Source organism: Ischnura elegans (genome assembly GCF_921293095.1).
Source record: "Ischnura elegans chromosome 13 unlocalized genomic scaffold, ioIscEleg1.1 SUPER_13_unloc_1, whole genome shotgun sequence".
Lineage (NCBI taxonomy): Eukaryota > Metazoa > Arthropoda > Insecta > Odonata > Coenagrionidae > Ischnura > Ischnura elegans.
The window spans coordinates 10,221,671-10,243,160 of record NW_025791657.1 but is presented as its reverse complement, the minus strand read 5'-3'; the positions used below and the strand labels follow the sequence as shown (position 1 = coordinate 10,243,160).

General features: G+C 41.4%; 2 protein-coding genes across 2 annotated transcripts; both read left to right on the top strand.

Moving 5' to 3' along the window:
* Window positions 1-178: 178 nt before the first annotated feature.
* Window positions 179-4,638, top strand: LOC124172051. The gene is made up of 3 exons (XM_046551457.1): window positions 179-208; window positions 430-514; window positions 3,776-4,638. Exons 1-3 carry the CDS (start codon window positions 179-181, stop codon window positions 4,636-4,638), a joined length of 978 nt encoding a protein of 325 aa, XP_046407413.1.
* A 7,026-nt stretch (window positions 4,639-11,664) lies between these two features.
* LOC124172156 (zinc finger protein 260-like) lies at window positions 11,665-21,430 on the top strand. Its single transcript, XM_046551572.1, has 3 exons — window positions 11,665-11,700; window positions 15,674-15,737; window positions 19,071-21,430. Exon 3 carries the CDS (start codon window positions 19,091-19,093, stop codon window positions 21,131-21,133), a length of 2,043 nt encoding a protein of 680 aa, XP_046407528.1. The 5' UTR covers window positions 11,665-11,700; window positions 15,674-15,737; window positions 19,071-19,090; the 3' UTR covers window positions 21,134-21,430.
* Window positions 21,431-21,490: the final 60 nt, after the last annotated feature.

Here is a 21,490-nt window from a genome sequence, read left to right as displayed (position 1 = left end):
TCTGTTTAAGCCATTAGTGGTGGCTATTACAAGGCTGTGTCTCATGATTGCCCTCTATTCGTTCAAGCCATCATCCTCCATTATTTCAACGGAGGAACCAGCATAAACTATTGTGGATCCTTTTTGTAAGCCTAGGTGAAGAAATGATGAAGACAATTCAATGTGCAGTGGAACCTCGATGTATCATTCCCACTGTTGTTCCCTTACTGTAAGTGGCCAATACTCTCATTCTAACCACGTGATGTTGGTGGTGTAGCTTTCCCCTCACTAGTTGAGCGTTTATATGCTGGAGTTTGATCTGTGAGTAGTAAGAAACTCATGATTATTTTGGCCAGCTGGAGTGGTCTCACTTAAACGAGGAGTTTTCATTATCGAATAAGGAAATTTTTGTTCTTCCTTTATTTAGTGACGCCCATTATTCTCTTCTAGTTTCATGTGAAAGATGAGAGTGAAGACCCTCTGAGTGAAGGGAAAACTCCTGTGCCGCTCATGTCAGATCCAGCTGCAATAACAAGTGATGCCGTAGACCCATTGGCCACTGATGACCTGGTGAGTGTACTTTTGCCAAGTGTAATTTAATTTTTCTACAGCACAATGTCATACCTTTCTGCAAAATTTATAATTCCTTCTCATCTGAAACGTACTGCATTTTGCCTTGCCTGTTCAGTCATGAACAACTACGGAAGAGCTTTCATGTTTTAATCATTTAAATTATATGTAAATAACAGATTTTTTGGATTTTGCCAAACTGACAGCTCAACTTTGCTCACTGAGCAAGTAAGCTCTCTGTCATCTCGGCACTAAGCAGTCATTTGTTATGTGATCGTACAAACACAGTTTCATTTCAGTTTAGTATGGAGCGGAAGGGGGGATGTTTTGAATTGAGAGTTAAACTGAGTTTTATATAATTAGGTGCACTGAAACACATTGATCGTGACATCATGATGTAGCTGCTAGCTAGATTCCACGACATAACTCGCATTCCTTATGAGAGATTGATGTTCACAGGAATCTGATTGTTGAAGATTTGGATTTTGTGATGAAAATGAAGAGGAATTTACTGTGGGGACGAGGGATATGTTAGACCTTCTTTATCATTTTCGAATTGAGAGTTGGGCATCGGTGATGCAAGTCGATTGCCAAAAGATAAGTTATGTTAACACTTTCAACGCTGACCATGTAAAACTCAAAATCATCCCCCTGTGTGGCTTCTGTTTTTTTTTCCTTCCTGTCAACTGTACAGTGGGATAGACATGTGATGCAGGTTGCACAGGATGTGCTTTTTCCCAACGCCACCGTTTTCTTTCAATTTTTTGTGTGCGATGTGTCCAAAAAATACAAGGAAAATGAATTTGTAATGTTCTACTGGTATTGCCATTGATATTTTGCCACTGCCATAGGAAATTTTTGGTTTAGATGGTCATACACTCATGCCTTGTATAGCTCAATTTTGATATAGTGCAGATTTGTTACTCGAGGAAACATCATAATGCAGTGTAGTTAATCAAAAAACTTTATCGCTCTAATGATAACACGTGAACTTGCGCTCAGTACATACAAAAGTGCTATCATTTTGCATATTTTAATGGTATTGCTTGCCTCAAATCATCTTTGTTTATATATTTATCGAAATCCATTGCTGTGTAATGTCCAATAGCATTACTTGGCATTGGGTCTAGATAGTCAGCCTACCAAAGTTATTTATCTCCTCGCCTTAACAGAATGACAATAGTTAATTTAAATCATTAATTATGCATGAAGCTAGTGTAAATGAGTTTTTTTTTAAGCGATACGGTATGAGACGTAATTTTTGCCATCATAGGTTATCAGGCGATTGACTTCCAGGTAGAGGGTCTATGCTAAAGCCCTACAGGTCATCGGTATTCACGCGGGAGAAATGGAGTTGTAGCCGAGTTGCATATGAATATTATCCACACATAAAGGGCCTGCTTTAGTCTCAAACACAATGGCATCATTCCCTCCCAGCAGTCGTAGGCCCTCTGTGTCACAGGAATACAGTGCTGCAGTAGGTGATTTTGATGGAGCCATACAGAGGGAAAACCAAGAGAACAATGGCCAAAAGTAGGAATGCATGTAGAAAAATCAAGAAGTTATCAATAAAAACCATAACCTAGAAGAGAAATTAATACAGGTAAATTGAAAGAGGTCAATTGCTTTGAAAATGGAGATCATCAAAGAAATATTGCGTGGAAGTTTAAACTCACAATTATCTCTTACTGTTCTGCAGCTGTAAATTTTGAAGCCACTAGTTATAAATATGTTCCATACTTAGAATCTGATGCATTGTTTCCTTACCTCTGTATTTGTATTCTCAGCTTTGAGTAGGACATTCTGTTTTGTAGAATGCTCCCTGTGCCTTTACTATTCCAATGTCTATTTCTTTCTTGCTTCATCCATCACTGGTAGCTGGACTTCCTGTGGCTTATCAATGAACTGGTCACTCTGCTTTATGTAGCTTAGCATATCAGTCTGTCTGTAAGGTTATGAAACATTAAAATTGCATATTATTGAAGCCATAGTAAGTGGTGTAATTATACTTGAAAGTGGTGATGTTATCATTATTTTTTTATATTTTATCACGGATGTATTCCTTTTCCACCTGAAACAACTTCACGTGTTTGGAAGCATTGTCTTATGCTTTTTGAGAAAATAAGTTGCAAATGGTTCAGTTATTTCCATGAAAACTAATGATGTTCTACTTAAATTGCATTGCAAATATTTATTTAGTCCCTGGATGTAAAAATACCTCAAGAAAACCACTTATGAGTAGGGATGGGAATTTTTGGTGGTTTCAGAGGGAGAAAAGCAGTACTTTGAAATTGGAAATCAGGTTGTTTCAAATAGACGTTTCGGTGTTTTCTCAAAAACTGCAAGTTTAAATGCATGCTTAAATTATTTTTTATTTCAAAACCTAGAAAAGGGTCTGTACCATAGTTTAACCAAATATATCTCGGTTATGTGACACTTCCCTTGTAGCTGTGTTATGACTGCAGACAATCACCTCAGTGGCGGAACCGGGAAAGTTGATCTAAGTTGCAAAGTAAGCTGTAATACCTGTCTGTAGTGAAATGGGGAATGTGATATGTATAAAAATTGCATGCTGTTTTGTGTGGTTAGTTAGCATTAATTCTTTCTAATATGTCAATTTCAGTCTAGATTACTTCTTTTACAAATTCCACTGGATCTAGAATAACATAGGTAACACTGCAGAGTCAAATCAAGCCACCAAGATAACTGAGAGTCAATGCCACTCAACATTTTGCATACTTACACTACATGATCTACTAGATTTTGTTTGTTTCAACCTTCAAAGTATACTCAAATGAAAAGTTCTAGATTCTCTTGAGCTAAATGATCATGCTTATCATCCAACACTCTTGTGTATGTAGAAAAGAGCCTGTGGCGGCCGCACCTCCTGCCTCGCCGCCACACCGCTTGCCCGGAGGCAAGTTAAAGCGCGCTCCGTCATCGCCTCTTTCCAACAGTCCAGATAGCCCAGCGGTAGCGCGGTCGCCTCCCAAGCGGGCGGCCCGGGTTCGATTCTCCGTGCCGGAGAGTTTTATTACTTAATTTTTCTGGCCTTCTAGAATTCCCTTCTAGAAGTTTCTTTAATGTTCAAGAACAGTAAGATAGAACATACTGGAAGTTGGCAAACTGAATAAATACTGCGGCCTTTCGGCCGGCAGTTCAGTGTGGAATTGTACACAATTCAATAAACATCGTCCAAACCATTCCATCGAATCTTCATTGTTAGCAGCCTACTTCAACACCTGCTACATTGGTGACCCCGACGTGATCCGAACACGCAACCTTCTGATCTGTAAGCCTTCAGTTTGGTTCGCACAAGCCGAGGCGCAGTTCGAACTTGCCAACATAACACGGGAAGAGACTAAATACAACCACGTCGTCTCCATATTGGACAACCATGACGCCGAGGAAGTGGAAGACATTCTATCAAATCCACCAGCTCAAAACCGGTATGAACACCTGAAGAATGAACTTATCCGCCGCCTTTCACTCTCCGAGGAAAAAAGGGTTAGGCAACTCCTTCAGGCTGAAGAACTTGGGGATAGGCAGCCGTCGCAACTCCTACGCCATCTGCGCTCACTCAACGGATTATTCCAAATCCAGGATACACTCTTGCGACAAATATGGCTGACGCGCCTTCCAATTACCGTCCAAGCTATTCTGCAAGCACAGACAACACTGCCGCTAGACGAACTCGCCAAAATCGCCGATCGGATCGTCGAGATCACACCGCTGCCTCCACCACCAGCCCTAGCCGTCAACGCTGTTGCCAGCTCAACGGACACTTCAGCTCCCGCCGTCTGCGCTACAACAAGCTCAACAGATTTCTCTTCGCTGGCCAGACGACTGGGGAGCCTCGAAAAACAGCTAACGGCTCTCCTCTCGCAACTAAACGATCAGCACCGGCGCTCACGCAGCAGTTCCCGCAGCCGAGACTATTTTCCCTCACGGTCCAGAAGCCCCTCCCAGACTTACCACCCAGCCGACGACGCCAGCTTGTGCTACTACCATCGGCGCTTCGGTAATGCAGCCAGGAGGTGCCAAGCGCCCTGCTCCCGAGCTACGGAAAACTCCAGCGGCGAGCAGTGACGGCGGCCACCGCCCGCCCTATAGGGAGCAGCCGCCTTTTCATTACTGATAAATACTCCCGTCATCGATTTCTCGTCGATACCGGCTCTGATCTGTCAATCTTTCCGGTAAAGTTCTGCAACGACAGACGAGTCGAAACCAACTACGATCTCTCCGCGGCCAACGAATCCCGGATCAGCACATATGGGACGATGCCACTCCGACTCAACTTAGGCCTTCGTCGTGATTTTGTCTGGCGTTTCACCGTCGCCAAAGTCAGCGAGCCACTCATTGGAGCGGATTTCCTCGATCATTTTCACCTGGTTCCGGATTTAAAAACTGCCCAGCTCATCGACCAAGTTACTGGCCTGTGTACTCAGGGACACCGTGCTTTTTCTCGTCAGGCCAGCATTCGGACAATCCCCGGCACAACAGCGTATCACCGCCTGCTCGCCAAGTTTCCTGAAATCACCAAACCTCCAGGCGCTCCAAGAGAAGTGCGCCATCAAACACAGCATCACATCGAGCTTACACCTGGACCTCCCATATATCATCGAGCTCGACGCCTGGCCCCAGACCGCCTCCGCGCTGCTAAAGCTGAGTTCGATGCCATGCTCCGCGAAGGAACGGCACGTCGCTCCAACAGCCCCTTCGCCTCGCCTCTGCACATGGTCCGCAAACGAAACGATGGGTGGCGCCCATGCGGTGACTATAGGAAGCTCAACAGTCGAACTATCCCAGATCGCTATCCAGTTCGCACTCTGCAAGATTTCTCCGTTGCCCTCCACGGCTGCAACATTTTTAGCGTTGTCGACTGCGCAAAAGCCTTCACACAAATTCCCATGGCTCCAGAGGATATCCCCAAAACAGCCATTATAACTCCATTTGGCCTTTTTGAATTCAACTTCATGCCATTTGGACTTCGGAACGCCGCGCAGACCTGGCAGCGTTTCATCGACGGAGCTCTAGAAGGACTTCCTTTCTGCTACGCCTATCTGGACGACATCCTTGTGTTCTCAAAAACGGAAGAGGAGCATCTTCAGCATCTTCACACCCTCTTCGAACGCCTTTCTCACTATGGAATCGTCATTAATCCAGCCAAATGTGTCTTCGGAGCTACAAAAGTCACCTTCCTCGGGTACTCCGTAACTTCTGATGGGTGCTCACCCCTACCCGAAAAAGTTGCTGCCATCAACGACTTTCCACAACCGAAGACCATTCGAGACCTCCGTCGTTTCCTGGGTATGCTCAACTTTTACAGGCCCCACATCCCACACGCAGCTTCAGCCCACACACCACTCAACGCGCTCCTGCAAGGTCCTTCAGTCAAGAGTTCCACGCCAATCACCTGGACTCAGGAACTTCTTCACAGCTTCCAAGAATGCAAAACCGGTCTCGCCCGGGCTACCATTCTAGCTCACCCGGACCCTGAAGCTTCCCTGGCCCTCTTCGTCGACGCCAGCCAGACCGCGATTGGTGCTGCTTTGCAACAACGCTCAGGTGACAATTGGCAACCGCTCGCTTTCTTTTCACGGAAACTAAAGCCGTCGCAACGGATGTGGAGCACCTATGACAGAGAACTCTACGCGATGTATCAGGCAGTGAAACACTTCCGTAACATGGTAGAAGCCCGCGACTTCGCCATTTTTACGGACCACAAACCGTTGACTTTCGCCTTCAGCCATCGTACCAAGAACGCTGACAGCTGCTCGCCACGTCAGTTCAAACACCTGGAGTTCATCACTCAATTCACAACTGACGTACGCCACGTCTCCGGCCAGAACAATGTCGTCGCCGACTGTCTGTCAAGAGTGGAATCTGTCAGCGCCTCTACACCGTTAGACTTCGTCGCCTTGTCCCGTTCGCAGGACACCGACGAAGAACTTCGTGGACTCCTCGACAGCGGTACTTCACTCAAGCTTTCTCAAATGCCAATTCCTGGAACAACCGTCAAACTCTGGTGTGACACATCTAAGGACACGCCTCGACCCTATATCACACCACCGTTCCGTCGACGTGTCTTTGATCAAGTCCACAGTCTTGATCATCCCGGTTCCAACTCCACTCTTAAAAACATATCCAACCGCTACGTTTGGCCGTACATGTCCAAGGACTGTCGCACTTGGGTTCGCAATTGCCTTCCATGCCAGCGATCCAAAGTGCATCGTCACGTATTGTCTCCTCTGGCTAACTTCACCATACCTACAGCACGTTTCGACCACGTCCACGTCGATATCGTCGGACCTCTGCCTTACGCCTCTGGGTTCCGATATCTTCTCACGATGATCGACCGCTTTTCACGTTGGCCGACAGCAGAACCTCTCGCCGACATCACTGCCGAATCCGTCTGCCGAGGTTTTCTCCTGGGATGGGTTGCCCACTACGGTTGTCCAAAACGCCTCACCTGCGATCGAGGACGACAGTTCGAATCAGGACTCTTCAAAAAGCTCTGCGCCACCCTGGGCATTGCTCTTCACCCTACCACAAGCTACCATCCTCAAGCTGATGGAATGCTAGAACGTTGGCACCGCCCTCTCAAGACAGCACTAATGACGCACTCCCCGGAGTCCTGGATCGACGCACTGCCAATGGTTCTCCTCGGACTCCGCACCACCTGGCGCGAGGGCCTGAAGGCTTCACCAGCGGAACTCCTCTATGGAGAACGGCTGCGTCTCCCGGGAGATTTCTTCGCCGACTCTCCGGCAAGCATCGGTTCTGAGGATCTGGTCTCTCGGTTGCGTACTCACATGTCAAAAGTGAGACCAACTCCTGCAACTCATCATTCCAACAGCCGGAAAATATTTGTTCACAAAGCTCTAGCCACGACGTCGCACGTCTTCCTGCGACAAGACGCAGTTCGGACGGCCCTCCAGCCACCATATCTAGGGCCATATCCAGTCATCACCCGCAGCGAGAAAACATTCACCATCAACATCAACGGGAAACCAACAGTCGTCTCCATCGACCGACTTAAGCCTGCGCACATTCTCCAGCCGGACGATTTTCAAGAAAGGACATCGAGACCTGCTGAACCGACCTCCGGAAAACCATCTTCCGCGCCATCGACCGGGACGTCGCCTTCGCCCGCGGACACCTCTGCCGCCCCCCCTCCAACGACGCGCTCGGGTCGGACTCTTCGTTCACCTGTACGCTACAACGCCAGCTGTATTTCCCCGGGGGGGAGTAGTGTGGCGGCCGCACCTCCTGCCTCGCCGCCACACCGCTTGCCCGGAGGCAAGTTAAAGCGCGCTCCGTCATCGCCTCTTTCCAACAGTCCAGATAGCCCAGCGGTAGCGCGGTCGCCTCCCAAGCGGGCGGCCCGGGTTCGATTCTCCGTGCCGGAGAGTTTTATTACTTAATTTTTCTGGCCTTCTAGAATTCCCTTCTAGAAGTTTCTTTAATGTTCAAGAACAGTAAGATAGAACATACTGGAAGTTGGCAAACTGAATAAATACTGCGGCCTTTCGGCCGGCAGTTCAGTGTGGAATTGTACACAATTCAATAAACATCGTCCAAACCATTCCATCGAATCTTCATTGTTAGCAGCCTACTTCAACACCTGCTACAAGCCAATCACAGTCGACATTTACACAAGAAATCCGAATCGATTTCATCACAGCTTCACTAAATGTTAGAAATGTTTGTGACATCCCTAGCAACACTGCTGTAATGTCTACCTTTAGCTTTCCACTTACAGGATTCTTCAAAAAAGATTTCAGTTCTTTGTAACATCGCATTACACCAATATCATCCAGTTTGGAACACAAACTTATTATCTTAATTTTCTGCTCAAGTTCTTCAGTGATAATCATTTGTGCTATATCAGCTGGGTCAAATACATTGATATTCTTACAAAACTGTTTAGGGGGATCAATAGCCTGAAACTCCAGTAGCTTGGTTACAGCATGGGAAGCTGCACTGGACAGGACTGCACTCACTTTACCCCTACTGACTGCCCTTCCACAATCCTCTAGCAGTTTAATAAAATTGCTCCCATAACTCCCTCATACAATGAGTTCAAGTGCTTGCTGAATTTCCCTTAGCTGCCCATCTAGAATAGGTACAGCTGGCTGTTAGTGTCCCTCCAGAAATGTGATCATTTCAACAATGTGTTTGCCATGTTCTGTGATGAACATAGCCTGTATTTGGATTGATTCCTAGTCTTCTTCTGAAATACTATGGAGAAAATCAACCCATCGTTGTCACGTGTCATGTCCTCACTGTGCCTAAACCCTACAATGGCCTTTTGCATGTGTTGCAAGATATGCCACAGATTCACACCATGAGCTCCACCTGGTTAAGAATGGCTGAGGAAATAGTGGCACTTGCTTTTAAGGGTAGGCTGTATTCAAATATGTTATCTATAAAGGTGCTTCCTTTTTCATGTGTTTAGGAGTGCCATCTTCACTTTGGATACTGCTTGATGCAAAATATGCAGATGTTTCCCAAGAGTATACAGTACTAAATTAAGTTCATGGGCCCAGGACTGAATTATCAGAACATTGTCTGACAACAAATCCTCCATTGCATGAAAACATTTTGTCATGTAGCGAGCAGAGTCGGACACTAATGATGTTACATTATCGGGTGGTATTTTATACTTCTTCAGTGTGTCTAAAATTGTTCTTGAGCATGTTTTTGAATTAGCTGTTTCCAAAGTACACACGTCACCAACTACAATGTCCAATGCAGTATCAAGAAGTTCAACAATTTTTAGCTAGATCACAAAAACATTTTCTTCTCTCTTGTCCATTATTTTATTGCAAAAAACTATCACCTACTTGTCCTTCAGTTGAGTCATCATGTTGGCCTTTCATTGTATTTTAGATCAGGAATATATTTGTCCCTTAGTTGACGAATGCATGAAATTTCTCCAGCACCTGTAGCGAGGTAAATTTATTCAAAGTGGTAAATAAAATGTTAGTTTTCCTATTACTATGGAAAGGATTAGAATGCCTTGACTGAATTTACAAAAGGCTGCTGTAATGGTATACTTGCCATCAACGAATTCATTCAAAAATAATAAACAGTAGCGGGTGTAACTTTGTGGAAATCCATAATCGCAGGAATAATAGGATCAACAACTTTGCTATTTCCACATGGTAATTAATAGAGACCGACCATGGTTTCGTCACAGTGACCGTGATAATTTTACGCTGCAATGAAACCATGGTCGGTCTCAATAAATCACGATGTGGAAATAGGAAAGTTGTTGATCCTTCTGTTCCTGTCGTTCAAAAATGACTTCATGTGCTCATTTTCCAATTGGTAGAGAACAATGTCAGCTTTGAGAAAGTTTCATACTACCCACTTCCCAAAATGATGATCAATTTGGTTTTTTTCATGGCAGCAGTTGATGCAGATAGAGATTGATGTTTTTAACTTTAAAGAATATCCATACTTACCAAATTTTGCAGCAGTTAGATGCTTCGAAGATTTCCAATGTTTTTCAATCGAGTCTTTCCTTTCCCAAGCTACCTGACAATTGCAGAATTTGAACATAACCATACTTTTATCGATACAATAAAATCCATCCTTTTGATACTGAAAATACCTGTCCCTTTTCTTAATTTTTTAGTCGGCTCTACAATAACTCGTCAAAATAACTAGAATGTCTGACACACCAGCAGCAATACTTAACAATGGACACTGGATAAACAGTTATTTTTACAGACATAGCTTAGAGGTAGAAATCGAAACAGCAGGTATTCAGGCTGGTGCAGTCCATGGGTGCATTCATCAAGCTAGCGCCGGGCTAGGGGACAGTTCTACTTGGGATTTACCGCTGAAATCTGATTTTAATGCTCACGGAGTGACAACAGTTCTAGTGGCATACTTCAGATTCCTCTACTAATGTAATATTCCATTCGTGATGTTGATAAAAAAATTGCATATATTGCTCTTCTATTGTTCAATTCAGAGAGCAAATATATGGTTATTCCCTCAGAGTAAGGATGTGAGATTGCCATATATTGCCTAGTATTGTAGCAAATCGAAAACACACGATGCCATCCTCCCGGGATTGTATCGTAACATTAGTTATCCTCTTAGGAACTGCACTCGTCCACATACCTAAGGAATACTCGCACTTGTGTTAATATTAATCGAATTGAAATCATTTTGTGTAATGTAATGCTTGTTCCTGTGCTTGAAATTATAGTTTCAAAATTTTCTCCAAAAAAATAAAGATTCGTATTTTGGGACACAATTTGTGACATTTCCTGAGTTCAAAAGTCTTATCCTCAGTTACTTTGAGTTAGTTTGTAATGTCTTACCTTTACCAGGACACTTTGTGTCTAAATCCGCAAAATTCATGATGGCAAAATTTTCCCATCCCTACTTATCAGTTGTCCATGCAGAGTAAATGAACCTTCATATTTTCACATTGAACCTATGTAAGCTTTGTTCTATAAGGAGTTTATCTACAGATTTCTCTTTTTTGTTAACTCAGAATGGCCTTCTGTTACATCTTGTCTGAGTAAGTTTAATTTATTATTCAAAATGTTTGATGTCTCTTAACTGAATTATAAACCAAAATATACACTAAATTTATCCTCCATTTTTGCCCCTATTTCCATGAATGTATGTTATTACCTATGAGCTCTGGATTCTCACGCAAAGTTCTTTCGTAAAATAAGTTACAGTGACAAATAAGATTTTATCTGGAGTTCTGCATCTCCAGAAATGATTGCACTGAGGATCATCATGTGGCTTTTGGAGGGATTTTGCGATGAAAATAGGAAGTAATAGGAATAAAGTAAAGTGATAATTTTAACAAAATAAGTATAAATGTTATAAATTCCTAACATTAATTACCTTGAGGCAGCTTGCAGGGTAGTATGAAGACTATATCCATTTGAAACTAACTTTAATTTTATTTGTGTGATAATTCTGAAAAGCATTTCTATGTTTCTGTATCTCAATCGTTAATGATGATGATTGGGGATTATGTTGCAGCCCAATACCTTAACTGCTTCCCAAGGCGAAAAGGTGGAAGCTCAGGGCAGGGGAGCCATGGTGGCAGACCTGGACTGGACGCTGGTCGGGGCAAAGGAGGAACCATCTCCTGAGGAGAATGCCCAGGTATATATGGAATTATTGCTATGGAATTTGATTAATTGTTGGAGGAGATAGTGGGCAGAAATGTTAGTCAAGAAAAATGTGATGAAATTTTGATTTTTACACAGCTTTAAAGGTAACCCATTTGATTGAAAGTTACTAATTACTCGAATAAGTTTTCTTATTTTAAAAAAGTGTTTTTTTCATGTTGTACATTTGTATTGTAGTCTTCTTGCCTTATAAAATCCTGGGATGGATAAACTAAACCTTATTAGACCTCCAGTGGGGACGTGGGGCTCCTTGGTGGCCCATAGTGTTTCATTTGTTTGCTCTTTTTCACATGATGACATAAATTACCTGTGATTGTCAGAAGCTACCCATTATTTTGGCGTCAAATGCCTCACATAGATGCTTGTTATTAACCTGCACATGGTTGGTGTTTAATAGCACACAAAAGGAAGTTGGCATGTATTGGTCACGAGCAAACAGTGTTTGGCATGTTTATGCTACTTTTATTGGTACCTCAACAAGTGGCCCACTTGCTTGCCTTCATTGCAAGGGGGTGAGGTGCAAACGATCTAAAGCTCTAGCTTTACAAGTGATCAAGCTCAACTTTTTTCCCTGTGGTGAGTAACAAAGAGCGGTACTCCTGCAATGCAAGAGTGTGGATTCCCAGAGGTACATGTTTATTGGAAGAATAGTGACCCTTCTTCAAATTCCTTTCATCTTATTTAGGCTGAGGCACAAGTATTTACAGGCAGTGTAACCTATTTGATTCAAAGTTATTTATAACTGGAACAATCACATATTCTTATCTGAAAGTAAGTCATATTTTCCTCTTTATTTTGTATTTAATTGTTGTAGTTTCCTTGCCTTGTATTTTTTCTATGTTAAATCTTGGTACCGATGAAGCAAATATCAATATGATATTTATTTTACTATAAACTATCCTGTGACCAATAAATCATGCCTCATGAAGACGTTTATTTAACAATATGAAATCCCAGGACTGATAATTCATTGCTCATTAAGAAAATCAGGTCTCACATTTCAACCAAACTCTGTATTGTTGTAGTTCATTGGGAGTTGTCCACAAATCTCCTCCCATATTAGGTTATATAACCAATGCTTTTAAAAGTGGAATGCAGTTCAACATTTATATACCTAATATAATCCCATAGAAATGGTCTCCCTTCAAGTAGGAGCGGTAGCCCGGTGTTAATGTCCTAGGTTTGATGTTTACATGTAGCACTTTTCAACATTTGTTTCTACTTTTCATTTTACAAATGTCAGCTGTTCATCATTATCTCCATAATTTTCACTGAAAAATTTACGAGGGGTGTTTTTAAAGTAAGTACCGTTTTGTCATAAAAAAAATACAAGTAAATTTTTTTTTTCTAAATTAATTTATTCACTTGTAAGGCCATACTTTACTCCACATTTCTACATAATTCCCATTATTATTGAGGCATTTATCGTATCTTGGGACCAGCTTTTGTATGCCATCGTCAAAGAAGCTTGCCGCCTGATTAGACAACCACTGCTTCACGGTCGTTTTCATTTCGTCATCATCAGAATGGCGCAGTCCTGCCATTAAGGGTGTGTTGCTAGTCGATTTTTTGACTTGCAGCGACGCAATCAATGCAGCAGCGGACTGTGCGACTGTACAAAAAATGCACTGCACTGTTCAAAACAAAAGGCGTGGCATGCTGAGTTCATGTGTCGTTTTGCTCCATGACAATGCCCGTCCTCACAGAGCCAATCAAACTCAAGACTTTATCACTTCTTTTGGCTGGGAACAATTAAACCTCCCTCCATACAGTCCCGTTCTAGTGCCGAGCAAACATTTGTTTATGTACTTGAAGAAACATCTGGCGGATCAGCACCATTGCGATGATGATGAAGTGAAAATGACCATGAAGCAGTGATTGTCTAATCAGGCGGCAAGCGTGTTTAACAATGGCATACAAAAGCTTGTCCCAAGATACGATAAATGCCTCAATAGTAATGGAAATTATGTAGAAAAGTAAAGTATGGCCTTTCAAGTGAATAAATAATTTTTGAAAAAAATTTACTTTTTTTATGTCAAAATGGTAGTTACTTTAAAAACGCCCCTCGTAGTTTTCTATGTGGAAATCTTTTTCTGCAATGCAGTGTCAGATTTTATCCCATTTTTTCATTCAGATGCCTAGTTTCCATTATGTAATTTCAATTTATTCATTGCCAAAGAAACCTTAATTATTATATGGTATCGCATGAACTAAATTGCATCCATTACAGAGCTATCTAATGAAGATAATATCACAATGCAGGCGGAACATAAATCAAAGACTGTTTACATGTTGAAAAAAATGGAATAATATATTATTCCCTGAAGTGTTGCAAATATTTTTATTTTGTAAAGCCGATGTCCCACGGTCAAATTTGCGTCAAAATATTTGCATCAAAATTTGATGCAACTGACGCGCACCCTGTCCCACGGTCAAATTTTGTCCAACTGGCTTTTGGTCCTATCGTTTGTACAAATCACCGATTTGTACAAATGGATAGGACAGGTTCTAATTTTTCATCCAATTGGATGAAACCAACCAATCACAGGGCCTTTGACAAAAAAGCATTGCCAAGCGCTGACACACAGGCCAAATAGGTTAAACTTATTTATCGTCTGCATGGGTATTTTAATTAATAATTATGTATATTATGGACACAAAAATAAACTTTGTTGTATTCCTCACAGTATGCATTAAAAACCCAACCGGTTTCCACCTTTTCAGGTCGTTATCATAGTCGTAAACCTCTAGATAAACACCTGAAAAGATCGAAACCGGTTGAGTTTTTTCATTATTATTGTATGGCATACTAAAAGGTTTAGTTTTAAATTTATAATATCACCATACTACGAAGTGAATTCACAAAACATTATTTCAAATATATGTATACGTTCGTGATTGTCTATTTCATCGCCTGGTGTGGCCCTAAAGGTAAATATGAGCAAAAATTTGTCTTAGTGATAGGCGATGGAAGCTCTCAACTAGGAAATCCGTAATAATTAGTTGATCTTTAATAGAAAGGAAGCGATATTTAGAATCGCATTACCAGGAGGGATGTTTTGGAAATAATAAAAGATTTACTTAAGGTATCGAGGCCGAATTTTACGCTTTGTGGAAGGCATACAATGCGAGCGAGCAGCTGGAGAAATGACTAATATGAACTGACGATTGTACCTGTGGAACACTACAGCTGCCCATTTCTATTACTATGATTATAGGATAAGAACCTTATTTTAGAAACTGCTAGATTAGGAGAGAAAAATGTGATTCAAATGCACGCTTACAGCACTATTCATAACATCTCCTCAACCACAATGTCCATCATTTATTAATAACATTTTCCTCGCGGGAATAAACTGCCTCACGTTTGTATCCTGGCGTTTTATTCTGCCCTCAACCTTGCTGATAAGGGACATGAAAATATCCTTACTTGTCGTCAATTATATTATCGATAATAAATGGTAACATCGGCGACCAACTCCTTCTCCAACATATTTAGCATGCTTATTCCAACGCTTTTATACCCCCTTTCCAGCCAAGGCCAAGTTCAGCATTCCTTCTGTTTTCTTTTTTCGCATCTTTAATGTTCAAGAGGCCAATTCAGACAATTTCGCCTGCTAAAAAAGAAAGAATCCTCCACCTCCACAAGTTTCCTAATTGTTTACATAAATATCGTCTTTCGTTTGTTTTTGATCAAAATGAGATGCATCGTGGGACACCCCCAGTCCAGTTGTATCAAAATATTTGCATCAAAATATTTGGACAAACATTTTGATGCAAATATTTTGATGCAAATTTGACCGTGGGACATCGGCTTAAGGAAAACATTTGTGTGGAATTCCAAATTTTGTAATAATGTGGTGCATAAAAATGTTTAAATCAATCCTTTCAAAAAAAGTCCTGAATCTCTTTTTGCGCATGATTAATATCTTGATGATTACTTCCAGCCTACTTTAAGTGAGGATGGGGACCCATTTGAGAGTTCAGCTACTGCCCATGAGTCTGCATTTGGTGAGTACTCTCACGGGTTGCAAATAACTCTCTACATGGAGGGATTGATGTTAATGTGGAGGATATACAAGTAAATGCTATTATTTAGCCAACTTTTAGTGTGACTAGAGCAATTATTGAAAATTTGACAGTGTCCCATAAGTCCACAATGGAAGCAATGGATGAGTGCTTTTAAGGGCCTCAAATAGTTGCATTCCAGTAAGGCTTAGGTCACTTTCAGACTTTCAGGACAGTAAAGCACAGGTGCTGTGCTTTAATATAATCTAATGTCCCTACCGATGCCTTCATACCAGTCAAATCATGCGGTGTTCTCCACTGCGCCCATTTCTAACTGGCCAGGCATTGCAGCATCAACAGCGTCAACTGGTCGTGAAACTCAGACCACTTTCAGATGAGAAAACTCTGGATTTCCTTGTTCCATGCGGAGAATGTAGGAATGTGGAAAGTGATGTCTTCTGAAATCGGCCTTATTGTGACTGATTCTGAAGGATGAAGAACCTGAATTAGTCATCCATCCATATTTCCTGTTGTCTTAGTTTTAAGTGGTAATTGGATAGGGGAGAATTTGTATATTTACTTACCTTTTTTGTAGTCATTTGAATCGTTTTTAATGGTCTTCCCTAACAAAATATTTTTGTTTCACTGAAATTTTTGGGTATGTAAATGAGCAATGGCTAAGAATTTTTCTTTATTTTCTCTATTTGGCATTTATGACAGTTAAAGAGTCATATTAAGTGAATAAAAAGAATGCTGCCTTGCTTCAACGAAGCTTGGAGACTAGTTTATTGAAAGAAAAAAATTTACTCGTAGTACCACACACCTTTTTTCCAGAAATGCCGGTGAAAAGCGGTGCGAATCCTCAAAATTATATACCCAAAAAGCCAGAATGGAGCATTTTGTTTGAGAATTGTGTATGAAAAGTAAATTTCAGGGTTCATTGAAAATGTAAATATGGAACTTGGTCAAATGAGGGCAAAAATTAGCTTTGCTTTTGGACCATTTTCAATTCGTGGGAAAATTAGCGAAAATCTTTGAAATGAATGCATTCCTATTCACCCTTTTGTCCTTGGGATTAGCAGTGGTGCTTTGTTAGGTTTTACTGACAACTAGGCATGAAGCTTCCTTGGAGGAGAAAATATGGTTGACGTAATATTAAATTTAGAGGTATGCTCCAGAAATGAAATCAGTATGGCTAAGAGACAGCCGAATTCTTGATAACAATCAAATAATTCTACATTCAATCTGCATAATACCCTGAAAGGCGTGTGGAAGGGGGTGTTAGGACTTCCGCTGTTCTTACATAAAAAGGAGATGCTCTATGGGAATTAGGACTAGCGTTTATTAAAATCCTTTACTGCTCGGGGGAAAAATGAATTCTCATATCTACCCGTTCCGCAAAACAACTCTTTTAATTTATCGTTTCTATCGGACCTGGAAATATAGTGGGGCTCTAATATTTTGTCCTCCGTGTCGCTTCTAAAGAAATCCATTCTCAACTGTTCAAGAAATCTAAGCCTAGCGTGTGGCCTTTGAGTCTCCAGTGGCTCCCAGTCCAATTCACATAACATCTGAGTAATGCTTTCTGTACAAAGGTAGCAGTTTTTGACGAACCACACAGCCTTCCTTGGTTTTTTTTCAGTTCGCTGATTAAGTCTTTCTTTGCCGGATCCCATACGTTTGTTGCATTATCTAGATGCGGTCGGACGAGTGCAAAATAGCACCTTTCTTTTACTTTCTCATCTGAAAATCTTCCCACAATACGCTTGACAAATCTCAATTTCTTCCGGGCTATGCCACAAGTATTTCTTATGTGTGTTCCCTACAATAGGCTCAAGGTTATCGTAACTCCCACGTACTTTACTTCGTATGTTGCCTATATGTTAATAACATTGACTGCATAAACATGGTTATAGCTGTACGAATTGAGCAAGAAATGTACCGTCATGCATTTGCTCAGATTAAGTTTGAGTCCCCTATCTTGCCTCCACAAATGAACGTTGTTTCAGTCCAATGATAGAATTTCATAGTCTGAATGATCACTAATTTCGCGATAGATGACAGGGTCGTCAGTAAATAAACGTGTTATACTGCTTATGTGGGAGCAGAGTTCATCAATGTATACAATGAACAACAGGGAGGAAAATCTATTTTTCCCTTAGCCAAAATAATTGCTGAAAGAAAAAGGCCTACATACGTTGGTGCAAAAAAAAAGAAATAAGAGGAATTCGGAGAGAAGTTTTCCCTTGCAAAAGCAGAGCAGGGAATTTATCTCTTTAGTTCCCAGAAGAATTGACGATGTCATACTGACCCAAAATAATAAACTAGTCCTTATTCTTTCTAAAATACGTCATGATTATGCCATTGATGCTGAAAGGGATAGCCAAAATAAATCTGATATGCTTACATCTTACAACAACTAAAATTGACGTTGATGTAGTGGACGTCCAATTCTGTGCAAAAACTACACTGCAGGACGTAATACAAGATGGCAGCCTTCGGTCATTGTTTTTTATTAATTATTGAAAATTTCTGCTTCCATTGCCCTTGGCATTTTAAAGGTTCATTAAATATCTTCTCAAGTTTTTAGGAGTGGTTTTCTGCAGAAGAAAGCCTGGGAAATGATTAAACTGCATATAATGAAAAAGAGTGGAAATGCTACTATCCCAACACAAATAAGAGCTCAGGCTTGCGTGCAATATTTGGAATATATGCCCCCAGTGCCGCTCCAAACCATAGCTTATCTCATGACAGTTGGGTATATTTCACTCAAGGGAGTTTCTTTTGGCTCTTTCTTCATTGCTTTTATATTTAAATTTTTAATTACCTCTATGAAAACTAATCCAGGAAAATTTCAAAATAATTTTTCTAGATACTCATCTGTAGTACCACAAAATTGATTGTGATTACCATTGTTAGGAATCTTTTTAATTTAGAAAATACTCACCAATCATTAAATATTCGATTGAAAAGAAAATATTTTTCCTTTTTAAAGGACCAATTCTGAAAGGGGTCTAATTTTATTCTTTTCCTGTAATTGGAAGTCATATGTGTGATGCGTATGTGTGTGCTTGATTATTTGTATACGTATCATTTTAACCCATGATTTCGTCTTTTTTGTTCTACTACACCCATGTTGCCCTCATCATTTTTATGCTGTCTTCTTTTCCCCTCCATTGATTTACATCGAGTCTCTAAGTTCAAGTCCAACCTGGGCAGCAATAGTACCACCGGTTTTTAATTTTTCCATCCATTCAATGGATTTTAAATAGAAGTTGTTGTAGTCTTAAATTTCATGTTTGACAGTGTTAGTTGCTATTTAAAATTTTCTTGTAGGGGTCCCGGCTGCCGAAGAAATGCCCGAGCAAACAACGTCAACTTCATACCTGCTTGCAGAAGGAAATATAAGGAATCATGCAATTGATGAATGCATTGGTCCCACAGCTGTGGTGACACAAATTGATTCCAAGGCTGGAACATCCCATGAAGAGATAGAGAAAAATCTGATAGCCAGAGACTTGGAAAAATGTGGTGCTTCTGAAACTGATGAGATATCAAGTTGCTTAATTCCTGATGACAGACAATGTAATACCAAAGACATTGAATCACTTAAAAGCAGCAGAGTTGTAGCCGCAATGGCTGTTGTAGGGGAGAAAAGTGGTTGTGACGCACCAAATACCTCGCAGAGCCTTAGGTTTATCAGAATTAGGGGAAACAACAGAAGTGATTGTGATACCATCATGGGAGGCAATGAGGAGATAGATACTTGCTTGATCAAAAATCCAGGGAACAGTTACAGTTCAAACGAAGATTCATATCATTGCTTCTACTGCAGTGATGTGTTCAAAATGAAAAATGAGCTAATCAGACACATGACAATTCATTCTGTTGCTCATAATTTTGATGCTGCAGCAGAATCATCAATCGTAGATGTGTCTCTGGAAGCACTTCCATCAAGCGGACACAGCAGTTCTTGCGAGCCTACCGCCTCAAAGGCTTTAAGTGGGCAGGAGAGGAAAAGACTAGAGTCCATGCCAAAAGAAAATGTGCTCATCAAGGAAGCCAGTGGAGGAAAAGGGGATGAGAAAAATATAAGACGATTGACAAGTTTCACTCTAGGAGAGAAATCAACTACACAAAGTTTATCTTCAAAGTCATCTAGCATTAGAAATCTACGCAATCACGTGGGTTCGAGAAAGGGAGAGAGACCATATTCATGCAGCGAGTGCACTGAGTCCTTCACTCATAAAAGGGACCTCACCGTACACAAACATACACACGCAGGAGAAAAATCGTATTCTTGTAGCACTTGCTGCAAGTATTTTACTCATAGAGGTCATCTCGACATTCACTCGCGAACACACGCAGTAGAGAAGCCTTTTATGTGTAAGGTCTGCGGCAAGTACTTCTCTAGGAAAAACATTCTCTACGCACACGTACGTACCCACACAGGAGAAAAGCCTTTTTCATGCAACGTGTGTGAAAAGTCTTTTTCGATTAAGAGTAAGTTAGTTAGACATGTGCGCACGCACACGGGAGAGAAACCGTTTTCTTGCGACGAGTGTGAAAAGTCTTTCTCGGATAAGAGTAGTTTAGTTAGACATGTACGTAGGCACACAGGAGAGAAACTGTTTTCTTGCAACGAGTGTGGAAAGTGTTTCTCGAAAAATAGCAACTTAGTTAGACATATTCGTGCGCATACGGGCGATAAACCGTATTCTTGCTACGAGTGTGAAAAGTCTTTCTCGTATAAGAGCGACTTAGTTAGACATATTCGTACGCACACGGGAGAGAAACCCCACTCATGCAGAATCTGCAAGAAGTCTTTCACTCGGAAGAGTACTCTCAAGAGTCACACGCGAACACACACGGGAGAGAAGCCTTTTTCATGCAACGAGTGTGAGAAGTCTTTCGCGGGTAAGAGCGACTTAGTTAGACATATTCGTACGCACACGGGGGATAAACCGTATTCTTGTAGCATTTGCCGCAAGTGTTTCACTCAGAAGAGTATTCTCGACAGTCACTTGCGAACACACACGGGAGAGAAGCCTTTTTCATGCAACGTGTGTGAAAAGTCTTTCTCGGATATGAGTAGCTTAGTTAGACATATTCGTACGCATACGGGGGATAAACCGTATTCTTGTAGCATTTGCTGCAAGTGTTTCACTCAGAAGAGTACTCTCGACAATCACTTGCGACAACACTCGGGAGAGAAGCCTTTTATATGCAATGTGTGTGAAAAGTCTTTCGCTAGGAAAAGTCGCCTCACCTCACACATTCGAACACACACGGGAGAGAAACTTTATTCTTGTAGCATTTGCTGCAAGCATTTCACAAAGAGATGTTCTCTCGACAGTCACATGCGTTTGCATATGGGGGAGAGAGGCATTAAATCATGACACGAGTGTGAAAAGTCTCTCTCTAAAAAGAACCACTTAGTGACACATTTTCGTATGCACTCGAGAGAGAAGCCTTAGTCGTGCAGAGTGTGCGAAAATTCTTTTCACAGAAGAAGCAATGTGGTGGGACACATGCAAACGCACGCAGAAGAGACTTTTTCACGCAGAATCCGCAAAAATAATTTTTCACTCAGAGTCGTTCACTTAGGAGTCACATGCGAAACAACGCGTAGGAGAAACCCTTCTCGTGCGGCGAATTTGAGTATCCCTCTCGACAAAGAGCCTCTTTGATATAGACATATGTACAAAAAACCCGAGAGTTGCTTTATTTCTGCGACGTCTGCAGCAAGTCTGTCA

What these genes read in the sequence shown, in the direction of transcription:
- LOC124172051 (XM_046551457.1), top strand. Translation starts at nt 179, where the DNA reads ATGTATCATTCCCACTGTTGTTCCCTTACT. An exon ending in CCCACTGTTGTTCCCTTACT is followed by an intron (nt 209 to 429) that starts GTAAGTGGCCAA and finishes ATTCTCTTCTAG; the next exon opens with TTTCATGTGAAAGATGAGAG. An exon ending in AGATCCAGCTGCAATAACAA is followed by an intron (nt 515 to 3,775) that starts GTGATGCCGTAG and finishes CTTCATTGTTAG; the next exon opens with CAGCCTACTTCAACACCTGC.
- LOC124172156 (XM_046551572.1), top strand. Translation starts at nt 19,091, where the DNA reads ATGCCCGAGCAAACAACGTCAACTTCATACCTGCTTGCAGAAGGAAAT.